The 14,634-nt window shown below is 39.0% G+C and overlaps 1 protein-coding gene and 1 long non-coding RNA gene across 2 annotated transcripts in view; one reads left to right on the top strand and one right to left on the bottom strand.

Annotated features, from left to right (window-relative positions):
* Positions 1 to 18: 18 nt before the first annotated feature.
* The window catches only part of LOC307196006, a 15,165-nt gene continuing 549 nt past the window's right edge, over positions 19 to 14,634 (bottom strand). The window contains exons 2-4 of the long non-coding RNA XR_013831021.1: positions 7,127 to 7,322; positions 6,126 to 6,203; positions 19 to 430 (exon numbers count right to left, since the gene is read on the bottom strand). This is a non-coding gene — a long non-coding RNA (uncharacterized lncRNA). The remainder of the gene's footprint in view (positions 431 to 6,125; positions 6,204 to 7,126; positions 7,323 to 14,634) is intronic.
* The window catches only part of SPATA31H1 (SPATA31 subfamily H member 1), a 24,974-nt gene continuing 20,164 nt past the window's right edge, over positions 9,825 to 14,634 (top strand). Inside the window, exon 1 of the mRNA XM_079940727.1 lies at positions 9,825 to 14,463. Coding sequence (XP_079796853.1) covers positions 14,363 to 14,463 — 101 coding nt within the window. The 5' untranslated portion in view covers positions 9,825 to 14,362. The remainder of the gene's footprint in view (positions 14,464 to 14,634) is intronic.

Raw genomic sequence — 14,634 nt, 5'->3', positions numbered from 1 at the left:
GTGCGTGGAGGGGGCCAGCCCACCCCACAGGGGCTTGTTGGGCCAGCAGCACGTGAAGTGGGAGGAGAGGGCCAGTCTCCAGGAGCACCAGCCGCCCAGGCTGGGGAGACAGCGTCTCTCTCCTTTGGGGAGATCTTGCTGTTCACCCAGTGGTATCCACTTTCCCTGGCATATTCTGATTTCAGAAATAAAACTGAATGTCTTGTTTCAAAAAGTTAGCTTTCTACTGAGATCAGAGTCAATAGATCAGAGGTGGAACAAGGTGAGTGGCATGGGTCGGTCCCAATAGCAGTTTTGTTTCTTTATGTCTCCACCTGCTTCCCAACTCCATTTCAGTGGTCACTGACCCAAACCTTATTCCAGCTTCTTTATATCCCCCCATCTCCAACACGTAGGTGCACACGTGCACGCACACACACATACCTCACTCCTACAAAGAATCACACAAGCAAGGAGAGGTGGGAACTTAGATAATTCCAAGGAAAGAGGAAGAAGTTGTGTCCCCAACATAGGACACTCAGAAAATAACAATCCCAATTAGGCATGACAGGATCATCACTAGAATGAGTGCTACATCCACACACTGGGCCATAAAGTGAGAGTTGCATCCCTACCCAGTGTTTGTAAAGGGAACATAAGGAACTCTGAGGGTGCCAGAGTGGGACCCAACACACACTAGAGACCCCACTCTGAACATTTTAGACCTCAGCTGTCACCTGTTTTGACAAATCAAAGGCACCCTCGCTCATCCCAGACCCATGCCAGCTCTTCAGTGCCTATGACTGTGACCATGGTAGTAGAGAGCTGGCTCCCCCTTGTGGTCAAGAAGTACCTAGGCAATAGACACTCAGGAACTCTCTGGGGACAAAACCTGTCTGAAGCTCACTTGAACCTTTCTGCAGGAGGGTGATGGCTAAGGAACCAAATAGATTTCAGTTTTATGAAGATAGAGTATTCAATCTTTTAAAGACAGCCATAAGTTCCCTCTCTATATCTGTGGGCCTCCGGCCTCTGTCTGAACTCTTTTCCTGTTCTATTGATATATCTACGTTTACTTTGCTACCTTAGGTCTTTAACCAATGCCCCTTTCCTCAACACCATTCCCCTAGTGCCTTCTGACTGCCATCGATTTGGTTTTTATCCTCCACAAACACCTCTTCCTAACTCTACAACTCAAGAGGAGTAAAGTTAGGAAAAGATCCTGCAGAGGCTCTCAGCTTCTCTTTACCCACAACTCTCCCCCATGCACTTGAATTATGTGAATTCGTCTCTCATCCTGGCATCACGATCAAGGTCAAGTCAGAGAAGATACCCAGCTTTCCAGGGCTGGAGGAGGCAGAGCCAACATGTGCAGTAGCCCTACTCCCACATGTGGGATGGATAGGGTGCAGGGTCAGATTTCCCCAAGGCTGGATGCAGAAGGACACTAGAAGTCCAGAGGTTCTTTCTTTCTTTTTTTTTTTTTACTTGCCAAGTACTTGGATGGTGCAAAGATATCAAGTGAATTCAATTCGTATACAGTTGCATGTGATACTCAGGTGTTATAAACAAGGTGGTATACTTGCTCACCTTGGGAAACTTTAGAGGCTGGGCTACACTCTGGCATTGTAGAGGAGAAAAAAATGACTAAGATCTGATCCCCACCCCCTAGGAACTCACAAGCAGATATGAGCAATTGCAATACAGGACAGAGATCATTGAGGTGGATTCCAACAGCAGGCTAGGTACAGAGAACTGCCAGAATTGTTCTGAGGATATTACAGGGTAGGCCAAGAATCAAGGACAGCTTTGGAAGAAGGAGGTTGGGGTGGAGTGAGGGAACATTCAAAGAAAACCTGGGAATGTTTGGAGGTTTGCATGGGTGTGTGGATCCAATATCAGAGAGTCAGGTCATTGTCAGTGGAACCTGAGCTCTAGGAAGAGCTAAAGAGATTCAAAGATTTTTAAAGACCTATCCAGATGCAAAAGGTAGGGTGACAACTTTTACCACTGTTTAGAGAAAGCAAATATCTGAGGGCAAGAACAGCTAGAAAGTAATCTGTATCAACACAAGACAGTAATTTCTCCTGAAATGACTAAAAGGGTCTAACCCAAAAGACTGGGTTGGATTGTGGAGGATGAAGGAAACAATTTCCTGTTATATCTATTTACTAGATCAAAAATAAGAGGTGCAGAGGCAGAAGATATTTGGATATTGCATATACTTCATATTTAATGTATTTAAAGATGGAATTCATGATCTCTCCCCCAAGTCAGCTATTCCTTTTATAACTTAGGTGGTCTGGAATATTAGGGTGGAGCAAGTTCCCATGGGACAGTAAGGTTGAAGGAGGATTTGGGGACCAGGTGAGAGGTAGAGGGGCCCCAACATGGCTCTACGGATGGGCCCTAGAAGCACAGCAAACTCTCTAAGATCCAATGTAAACTCAGGTATGGTTTAGAGAGGTAGGTCAAATCCTAGGGCTGACGGGACAGGCACTGCACCTAGGTCGCAAAATGCTTTCATCCTGGAAAAGAGAAGAACTGGGCTTAACTGTAAACTAGTGGCTGGAGTGCTGTGGTATGAGAGAGATAGGAAGAAGAGCCTTGAGCACCTTGTAGTGCCAGAAAGTAACGACGTCCTCATAAAAACAAAAGGATGGGGTCATGTCAAAGGGACCCAGGAGTCCACCTGAAAGAGCTCTCAGTGGCCAAAGCTGGAACAATTTGAGCAATGATATAAATAATGCCGTATTGGGCTATAACACAAAGTAGAAATTAGGTGTACATGAGTTCATACTGTTATAATAAAATAATTGAATAAATAAATAAGGAGCCAAATCTCCCTAACACAAGAATTCCAAATAATATATGTAGATATACCCCACTCCAGGAAATGGAGCTTAATAACCTCTCACTCTCTACAACCCCTGTATGGGCAAAAGTAAGAGGCTTGCTTCCAAAGAACAGAGTATTGAAAGAGAAAAATAGAAACTTCACATTGGAGAAGTCTGGCAAGCACTACCTTAACCGAGTACTGGAAATTAGTGTCACCAATTGATATCATGTACCACCTGATACGATGTAACAAGAACGGCACGTCACCTCAGTATTCTTCCCCAAACCTCAGTCTAAGCATAAGGAAAACATTAGAGAAACCCAAATTTAAGGACGTTTTACAAAAGAACTGCCTAGTACTCCTCAAAACAATAAAGGTCATAGAAAACAAAGATTGAGAAACCAAACAACAGTTGTTACTGTATAGGACCTACAGTACTCAAAGGAGAAATAAACAAATCCACAATCATAGTGAAACTTTTATACACTTGTCTTAGTAATTGGTGGAACTATATTCAGTATCCTGTAATAAACCATAATGGAAAAGAATATATATGTATAATTGAATCACTTTGCTATACAGCAGAAATTAATACAACATTGTAAATCAACTGTACTTCAATAAAATAAATTTTTTTTAAAAAGAGACAAGAAAGAAAACTATCAGGAAAAAAAAAAAAAAAGAAAGACTGAGAAACCATCACAAGATCAGAGGAGATGAAGGAGGCATGACAACTAAATACAGGTCCTGGACAAAAAAAGGACGTTAGGGGAAAAACTGGTGAAATTCAAATGAAGTATGGAGTTTAGTTAATAGTGAATGTACCAATGTTGTTCACATAGATTTTTCAAATATAATAAAGTTAAAACATTAGGTGAAACTGGATGAAGGACACACAGTAACTCACTGTGCTACCTTTGCAACATTTCTGTAAATCAAAAATTTCCAAGATAAAAAAAAAATTTCCAAGATAAAGTGTTATTTTCTTTTAAGGTCAAATTTATTGTCATAAAGTTATTCATAATACATTATTATTTTTTTTCCTTGTTGGTTATCTATTTTAAATACAGCAGTGTGTATGTACATTTCAATCCCAAACTCCCAGTCTATCCCTCCCCCCAACCCTTCCACCTTGGTAACCATAAGTTTATTCTCTAAGTCTGTGAGTCTGTTTCTGTTCTGTAAATAAGTTCATTTGTATCCATGTTTTTTAGATTCCACATATAAGTGATATCATATGACATTTTTCTTTCTCTGTCTGACTTACTTCACTTAGTATGATAATCTCTGGTTGCATCCATGTTGCTACAAATGGCATTATTTCATTCTTCTTAATGGCTGAATAATATTCCATTGTATATATGTACCCCACTTCTTTATCCATTCCTTTGTTGATGGACATTTAGGTTGCTTCCATGTCTTGGCTATTGTAAACAGCGCTGCAATGAACATTGGGGTGCATGTATCCTTTCAAACCATGTTTTTCTCTGGATATATGCCTGGGAGTGGGATTGCTGGATCATATGGTAGCTTTCAAATAAAGTTTAAAAAAAATAAAATTAAAATTACTACAGTAACAAGTATGTGGGAAGAGGTAAGTAGAGTTATAATATCCTAAGGCCCTTGATTTATCCATAAAAAGGATAAAGGTTTTGATTAATTTAAGAATTTGATAGGTTAAATGTGCATATTGCATTTTAAAAAGAATCCACTAAAAATGGGGTTGGCGAACTCTTTCTATAAAGGGATGGACAGGAAATATTTTCGTCTTTGCAGGCCCCCTGTAGTCTTTGTTGTAACTACTCAACTCTACTGTGGTAGCATGAAAGCAGACAGACTGTGTATAAAATGGGTGTGGCCGTGTTCCAAAACTTCTTCATTTACAAAAATAAGCAGCAAGCTAGATTTGACCCACCTGCCACCATTTGCCAACCCCAGCACTAAAAGAACAGAAACAGACAGTATAACTTCCAGTTAGTAAAGGGGAAAATAGAGAGATTAATTTAAAATACTTAGTTGTCTAAATAAAGACAAGAAGAAAGAGAAAAATATAAAACAGGAAAAAATAGGAAGTGCAAAGTAAAAGGGTAGATTTTGGTCTAATTATTTGAGCAATTACATTAAATGTAAGTGGAATACATGCTCCAGTTAAAATCTATTTATTTTAGATGTATCACTTACAAATAACATATATTTATTTTATTCAAGTATAGTTGTTTTACAATGTTGTGTTAATTTCTGCTGTACAGCAAAGTGTTTCAGTTATATAAATATTCTTTTTCATATTCCTTTCCATTATGGTTTATTATAGGATATTAAATATAGTTCCCTGCACTATACAGTAGGACTTTGTTATTTATCTATTCTATATGTAAGAGTTTGTATCTGCTATTCCCAAACTCCCAATCCATCCCTCCCACACCACACCCCCTTGGCAACCACAAGTCTGTTCTCTATATCTGTGAGTCTGTTTCTGTTTTGTAGATTAGTTCATTTGTGTCATATTTTAGATTCCACATATAAGTGATATCAATAACAAATAACATATATTTAGATTTTGGTTTATTTTGTATCCTATATTACAACAAAGGGATATAGAATGGTCGAAAGTAAAAGAGTGGAAAAAGATATACCATGCAAATACCAACCAAAAGAAAACTGCTATAGCAATACTAATATTAGACACAGTAAGTTAAGGCAAAAAATATTACTAGAGATAGAAAGTCAGCATAGTGATAAAAGATTTAATTCACCAGTAATAAATTATGATTTTAAATAACAATTAAAAATACATAAAGCAAGGGGGCTTCCCTGGTGGCGCAGTGGATAAGAACCCGCCTGACAATGCAGGGGACACGGGTTTGAGCCCTGGTCCGGGAGGATCCCACATGCCACGGAGCAACTAAGCCCTTGCATCACAACTACTGAGCCTGCGCTCTAGAGCCCGTGAGCCACAACTACTGAGCCTGCGTGCCACAACTACTGAAGCCTGCGCTCCTAGAGCCTGTGCTCCTCAACAAGAGAAGCCACCACAATGAGAAGCCCTCGCACTGCAATGAAGAGTAGCCCCTGCTTGCCACAACTAGAGAAAGCCCGCACGCAGCAACGAAGACACAACACAGCCACACACACACACACACATTATATATATATATAGTAAAAATCTACAGTACTCAAAGGAGAAATAAACAAATGCACAATCATAGTCGGAAATTTTACACACTTGTCTGTATTTGGTGGAAAAGAGCAGACAAAAGCTTAGGAATAATATAGACTTGAACATCAAGATTAACAGAATTGGACTTACCTGGCGATCCAGTGGTTAAGACTGTGCAATTCCACTGCATGGGGCACAGGTTCTATCCCTGGTTGGGGAACTAAGATCCTGCACGACCAAAAAAAAGATTAGCAGAATTGACCAAATGGACTTAGACTACCATCACCACCTTCCACCCCGCCACAGGCACCAGGGGAACCTCTGAAGAGACACTATTTTTAACACTTGCAGAATACGTCTTATCTTTAAGCACAGATAGAATTTTTTAAATTGACCATAAACTGCGAATAAAGTCTTAAAACTATTTCAAAAGATTGAAATTAAAGTATATATTCTGACCACAATGCAACTTTGGTAGACAACTAGAAAATCTTCTTATGTCTAGAAAATTTTAAATTTCTACTAAATAATCTATGGATCAAAGAAGAAATCATTGTGGAAATTAGAAAATAGTTGGAACAGAATGATAACAAAAATTCTATGTATCATAACTTGTGGAATGAAGCTAAAGTAGTAATTAGGAGGAAATTTATATCTTCAAATGCACAATTAGGGGAAAAGAGCTAAAAGTGAATGATCAAGGCATTCATCTTAAGAAGTTAGGGAAAAAAAAACCCAGCACAATAAATCCGAAGAAAGTAGAAGTAGTTATATGTCAATTATATCTCAATAAGCCTGGGGGAGGGGGAAGAAAGTAGAAGTAAGGAAATAATAAAGACAAACGTATAACTTATTGAAATAGAGTACAAATATACAGAAAAGTTCATTCTTTGAAGGGATTAATTACAATTGATAAATCTCTAGCAAGACAGATAAAGGAAAAGGAAGAGAGAGAGAGAGAGGGAGGACAGGCACAAATAACCAATATCAGAAACACAAAGGAGACAGTACTACCTTTGAATAGCTTTATGTCAATACATTTGAAAATGTAGATTAAATAGAAAACTTGCTAGAAAATATGGCTCTCCTAAGCTGACTCAAAAAGAACACAAAAACCCGAAACAAAAACAAATTGTCAATAGTATTATAACCTTCAAATAAGTTCAATCTGTAGTCAAAAATCTTCACTCAAAGAAATCTCCAGGCTTGTATGGCTTTGCCGACGAGTTGTACCAAATGCTGAAGGATCAAATAGTTCCATCTTCTATAAACTCTTTCGGAGCATAAATAAAAAAAGAGGAAACATTCCCCAACTCATAAGTCTAGTATAACCTTGATACCAAAAGCCTGAAAAGGACAGAGCAAGAGAGGAAAATTACAGGTTGGCTTCACCCATAAAAATAGGTCACAAAAATCCTAAAAAACATTAGCAACTGGAATGCAGCAATACATTTAAAGACAAAGTGCCCAATTAACTTATGAAGGTGTGTTCACACGTTAGTAATTACTAGTAATCAGAGAAATTTAAGTTAAAACCACAATGAAATATCATTACCACATATACCAGGTTGGCTAAAATTAAACAGCCTGACAATACCATGTTGGCATGAAAAAAGAGCAAGAAGAACTGCTATTCACCACTGGTGGAACTATTAATTGACATAACCACTTAGGAAAGACAGTTTGGCACTGTCTACTGAAGTTTGAGTTACACCTACTCTATAAGCTAGCAATTCCACTCTTAGATAGGGACTTCTATCAGACATTCCCAAATTGTGATTCCTGACCAACAGTCTCAGAATCATTTGGAAACTTCCTAGAAATGCCAAATTCCTGGCCTCCAGTCCAACTTAAGCAGCAATCAGTGCCCAGCAATCTGTGTTTTAACAAGCCCTCCAGATGATTCTGATACATGTTAAAGCTTGAAAACCACTGCCATAGAGAAATAGGAATATATGTTCACCAAGACACATGGACAAGCATGTTTTTAATAGCATTGTTGATAATAGCCAAAGATGGAAACAAGACAAATGTCCAACATCATAATGGATACATCTATTATGAAATAGTTATACAATGCAATGAACTAATAAAAGTGAATGAATCTCAGCTGTACAAAATAGCGTGATGACGCTCAAACAAAATGGTGAGTAAATATTTGAGGCCACCCCAAAAATACATTTTTATATACATATAGAAAAAGGCTCTTGTCGAAGCATATACATGTTTCAAGAGCCCAAAACTGTACCTCCAGCCTTAACGTTCTTTTTAGAGCTCCAGGCTGGCATATAACTAGTACCTGCCACATAATGTGTGCTCAGAATAACAGGCCTCATTTTTTATAATCTTTATAGTGACTGCAGAGTATTTTATAATATGGACATATCATATTTATTTAACCAGCACCTTGTTGATGGGCTTTTCAAGAATATTACTTTGGCTGCCCAAATAAACTGAAAATTCTATGAGGTGAGAGATCCTGTCTTCTTCTAAGACAGTGCCTGCTATTCAGTAGTTATTTAATTGAATGGACTTTCCAAATTCATTTTCCTATAAGAAAAAAATGGCCTGGCCAGTTTTTTTAAATCTTTGTTACAGCATAAATCAATTCCTCATCAATTTAACTCTAGAAAATTAACTCTAGAAAATCCAGTCAATTCTGGGCATGATGACAAAATAAATCGTCTACACTTGGAAAATATTCTAGACTTGGAGTAGTGTGATCCTCCAAGGTCATTTAATTTCCCTACGTGATATCTCTTCTCAGTCTCAATGCAACAGCAGCTAGGAAATGTGTCAAGCATTGGAGTTAGGAAACCATATATCATACATTTTCTGAGAGTACCTACTTAAAGCGTTCTTAAATGCTCTTGACCCTGTATTCTAATGTGTGATTTGGAACATATGACACCATATCTGGACCTCTAGGGAGTGACTGGCTCCAGAGAAGATGCTTATAGGGCAAAACAGGCCATTTGGAAAGCCTGCTCCTTTGAAACCTTGCCTCCATACTCTCTGGTTTATAACAAGTGATTCTTCTTCAATCCTAGAAGAATCGTAAAGGAGCTTCCTTGAGCATTGGCTGTCAGAGCAGGGCACAAGGGCAGCTGAAGGAAAGGGCAGCAGGTGTATGGCTCAGAGAAGAGATTTAAGCAGCAAGCCCATTGGCTGGAGCCTTGGAATGCCCACTGTGATGTCATATGGAGTCATGAGGTATAAAACTGGCTGAGAGGGGCATGGGGTTGAGTAATGGCTCTGGTTTGGAGGCTAACCATCCCACTGCCACAATATGTCAGCCTTCTACTATTATTTGGTTTCCTTGTCTGGAGGCTTTGGGTGAGGTTTTCTGGGAAACACAGTAGGAAACAGGTGGCAGCCAAGACGCACTCAGAGGTATGTGATGCAACACTCTCTTGAAACTCACTGCTCCCTGTCCCTGCCCCTGTCCCTGGAGACATAGAAACTCCTAATCTTGGGCAGTGGGAGGAATTGATGGTGGGAAGAGGGGAGTTGAGGTAGTGCCTATGGATGTCATCCTGCAAGTCACTCTCAGTCCTTTTCCCTTCAATACATTTCAACAAACTTTGAGCACCTATTATATATGGCAGCATACTAGACATTGAAGAATAAAACACCACCTCCACCTTTTCGAGGTATAGTGGGGGAGAAAGTCAGACATATATACATATATATATATATATATACACACACACACACACATATATATATATATATATATATATATATATATATATATAAAACCCAAGACATATATATATATATCCCAAGGAAAGAGAAAGGGATGAGTTAATAGAGGTGTAAATATTGCTGAAGAGATGGGAGGTAAAGAGTATTCTAGGATCTATAAAATGCCTTTGCAGGGAGCTTAGGTTTGAGCTGTGCTTCAAAGGAAGTGTAGGATTTTGAAGGTGGATAGGATGGGTGGAGGAGAGTAGTGGAAGATTTTCTAGAGAGAGGGAATTGACCGGGGGAAAGCATGGGAAGCAGAAGAGCATTGGATGTGTTCAAGGAGAGGTGAAGACACCTATCAGGAATGGAGTGTACAAGTGTAGGGAACCGGTTGGGGAAAAGTGAGAGAAAATGTCACAAAGTGGTTAGAGGTCCCATTGTAGAGGGCTTCAAACACCAGACTGAATACTTTGTATAAATATTATTCTGTCTGCAGTTGAAAGGCATCAAAGATTTTAAAGCCAGGTGAAAATGTGCTTAGATCTGTGCTTTAGAGCACAGAATTTAAACTTTAAAAAGTTTAAACTCTCAACTTTTTTTTTCTCAAACACACCACTTGGGAGTCTAATTAAAAAACAGATTCTGATTCAGTAGCAGATGCTGAATCAGTAGAATTCTGATTCTAATTCAGGAAGGGATTGAGATTTTGCAATTCTAATGAGCTCCCAGGTGATCCTATTGCTATTGAACTGAGCACCATACCTTATTTCGACTTTTTTTTTTTTTTTTTTTGACTGCGTCATGTGGGTTGCGGGATCTTGGTTCCCCAGCCAGGGATTGAACCTGGGGCCATGACAGTGAAGGCACCAAGTCCTAACCATTGTACCGCCAGGGAAGTCCCAAGCACCATGCTTTGAATGTGAGGCTTTAAATAACTCCAGTGAGTGCATGTGGTGGTTCTCTGGTGTAGCTAATCCAATAGGAGTCTACTTTAAAGAATTAATGGGAGGGCTTCCCTGGTGGCGCAGTGGTTGAGAGTCTGCCTGCCGATGCAGGGGACACGGGTTCGTGCCCCGGTTCGGGAACATCCAACATGCCGCGGTGCGGCTGGGCCCGTGAGCCATGGCCGCTGAGCCTGCGCGTCTGGAGCCTGTGCTCCGCAACGGGAGAGGCCACAACAGTGAGAAGCCCACGTAAAAAGACTTAGTGGGAAGGAGGGGGAAGGAAGTGAAAGAATCAGAGCAGTAAGTTGGAAAAGAGGACATTGATTCATTCCCCCGGTGTTTATCACCCACTGCCACCACCATGTACAAGGCACTCCTCTGGGCACTATGGATGCAGCAGTAAATGGAAAGGACAAAAATCTCTGCCCTCGGGACTGTGAGAGAGGAGGAGGGTCCTGAGGTGAAAGTTCGGCTATAGGAAGTGAGGCAGAAAGAGAGTAAAGGGATTGAGTCTTTTTCTTTCCTGATTGGGCCTCAAATATAAAGAGTTAATTATAAACATTATCATCATTTTCCTATGAGGACTATATTCATCTTTGTATCCCCTATGCCTGGTATACTGCCTGGGATATAGTAAGTGTTCCACAGGTGTTTGTGAAATGAAAGGATGACTTCTCAGTTTTAACCCTGAATGATTGAAGAGATGGCATTTTAAGCAACATAAGAAACACCTGACAGAAGTTGTGAGTGTAGCAGGGGGCGGAAAATGTTATGTGGACAAATTCGCCAAGCAGCTCTATGTCCTTTAATAGCGTTCTATAGTCTTCTACATGATGGTCTTCTCTCTTTTTGGTTAATACCTTGATACTTTATCATTTTTATTGCTATTGTGGAAAATATCTTTCATATTTAAAATTATATTTTTCTAGTTTTTTTGCTTCAGTAGAGAAATGCTATTGACATTTATAAGATTTTCTGGTATTCAGAAACCTTGGTGAATTCTTTCATTACCTCTGATGGATAATGTCTTTGATTATCATTTCAATTGCTTTCATGCTTATTGGTCTACTCAAATGATCTATTTCTTTTTGCCCAATTTTTATATTTTATATTTTTTCTAAGAATTTAACCATTGCATTAGGCATTTCACATTTATTAATATAGTTATTCAAACTATTTTTCTTCTCTTTCCTACTTCAATTTTCAAGATTTATATTTACTTTTGCCTTTTGCCCTAGGGGCATTATCAGCCCAGGACCACATTTATTTTCATTTTGAGGGTTCCTGACTACACAAGGAATATAAATTAGAATTTCAAACCAGTGTGAGGATAGACTCTTGGTTAAAAATTTCAGAGGCGGCTTTTTTTCCCACCCAGAGTTCAAGTTTCCTTGTCTGGTGAGCAGATTTTTTTCTAGCCACTTTTTACCAAGTGTGTAGCAATTTGACAAGCCTGGCTTTTTTTCCTGGGGTCTCATTTAAATAGCCACTTCACATGGGCCTTATCTGTGTCCCCACCTTACTGTTAACCTAAGTCCCTCAGTGGCTGACACTGCAAATGACCTAAGGCATTGAAGTCTCAACTAGTTTCCACTCTTGTTTTTCAGTTTTCTTCTGATTTTTGACCTGGAGATTTCCCTTACTTTCTTGTAAGGAGCTACATTCTGCATTTAAAAGATGTTTGTTGTATTTTATTCAGCATTCCCGAGTGTTTTCTAGTGGGAGATTATTTAGGTCTATGATATGTAGAGATCATTTTGAGATAAATATATAGAAAGATCATTTGTAAATACATCAACCTGTATTTCAACATCAGTTTTCCTTTTGCTTATGTTTTTAATCAACAGTCCATTATGGACATAAATTAAATAATATATGACTAAGTATAAAATCAATTTAAAACTGTCCAAAGTTCAAAACTACCACTGCAGCTAGGGTTATTCTACTACTGGCCTACTGCATTATGAGCATGTTCATGATTCCCTATTAATTGTTGTGTAGGCTCTTTTAATATACCTTCAGAGACTGATGTCCTAATATAAAGGGAAGAAATAAAAAAAGTTTTATTTGAAATTGTAACAAGTGTCATTTATGCCTTTAAAATGACCTGGAACACCCTTGCAGAAACCCCAGGAGTTTATTAACTACTGGATGGGAAATTCTGACCTGCAGGATAAAATAAAAATCCCACATAATCTGGCATAATCTGGCTTCCACCTATGTTTTTAGCTTCATCTCTCACTACTTAGCAAAAGTGCACCTAACAATCACGATGCTCTAATCTTCTCAGTGATGTTCCCACTTGCCTGGAATGCCCTTTCTTCACCTAAAAACCTTCTGTTGATTCTTCATACTCCAGTACAAATGGCAACTTCTTGAGGAATTCTTCCCTTCTCTCCCAGGCAGTTAATCACTGTTCTCTTTATTCCTTCACACTTACATTTCTTTTTTTTTTTTAATAGATTTTATTTATTTATTTATTTATTTATGGCTGCGTTGGGTCTTCGTTGCTGCACACAGGCTTTCTCTAGTTGTGGCTAGCAGGGGCTACTCTTTGTTGTGGTGTGTGGGCTTCTCATTGCGGTGGCTTCCCTTGTTGTGGAGCAGGGGCTATAGGCATGCAGGCTTCAGTAGTTGTGGCGCATGGGCTTCAGTACTTGTGGCTCATGGGCTCAGTAGTTGTGGAGCATGGGCTTAGTTGCTCCGCAGCATGTGGGATCTTCCTTGACCATGGATCGAACCCGTGTCCCCTGCATTGGCAGGAGGATTCTTAACCACTGCGCCACCAGGGAAGCCCCAACTTATATTTCTGTTACAGCATTTACCACATGGTATTGTAATTTATCTGTTTAGACATCTATTTTCCCTACTAGTGTAAGTTCCTAGAACACAGGGATCATATTTATCTCTACAGTTCCAGCACCCTACACAATACTGAGAACTAAGTAAGTACTCAATAAATGATTCATGAATAAATGAATGACATAACTGTTGCTGTGGTTATAGATACCAACAGTATCAATATTTATGTCTATGAGATGAAGTGCGCTGTCAATAAAGTCTCTAACCTAGAGTATTACCTGATTTTATTTTTTCTTTTTGTTCCTTTCTAGACTTCAAAGCAGCATAAATTGAAAAAGATCCAGAAATTCACAGGTCAGAAAGATCCTATTCTTCAGTTCAAAGCTAACGACAAATCAACTATAGGGTCTGTTTTAAGACACTAACCTTTAATAGCAGGTGGAAGGAAAAAGGTTGAAACGACTATGTAAATGAAAGAAATAGCCCTACTCTTTCTAGCATCTCCACTTCCAAAGAAATGTAAATGGCTCCATAATTCTTTCCATGCTTCCTATCCTCATGCTTTCCTAATCTCTTTTTGTGCAAAGCTCAAAGTATCAGGAAAGAAACATGGTGAGACTGAAGAACAAAGAAGGGGTAACTACCAAGAGTTTGATGCGGGAAGTTTTGGTACCTTTTTTCTCTAGCATAGACACTGGATAATACATATCTTTTCCTCCAAAGATATGTATTCCTCTGTTTACCCCACTCCATCTCCCTATCATGATTATTCCTGCTCTTTCCAATGGCTTACATCTACTACATGCTGAAGACAGCATCCTACAGCTTAAAAAAACAAACAAAATGAGAGCTAGGTTAAATCTGAGCTCCACCACTAATAAGCTTTATGATCTTAGGCATGGCTTTGTCTTTGTTTCCTTATTTGCAAAATGAAGGGGTTGAACTAAGGTGATGTCAATAGTCATAATGCTAATAGATTCTTTACCTCTACTCCCAGATCCACAGTGGGAAGAAAATCTCAGGATGGGTTGTGTTGAAGCTAACCTAACATGGTGAGTAAAGTCGATCTTCACTGTGTCTATTCTTTCTCTCTTCAGCCTACCCTACTGATAAATTCTATAAAAGTTAGGAGTAAGATACCTGGGACTCTGTTTTACTTCCCTCGCTATGATAGCTGTCTCCTTTCTAAGTCTCTCCTCTTATTGTTTTCCTTACCAGTACTT

The sequence above is a fragment of the Stenella coeruleoalba genome (genome assembly GCF_951394435.1).
Source record: "Stenella coeruleoalba genome assembly, chromosome: 13".
Taxonomy (NCBI): Eukaryota; Metazoa; Chordata; class Mammalia; order Artiodactyla; family Delphinidae; genus Stenella; species Stenella coeruleoalba.
The sequence above is the reverse complement of the archived record's forward strand: the minus strand, read 5'-3'. Positions and strand labels throughout refer to the sequence as shown.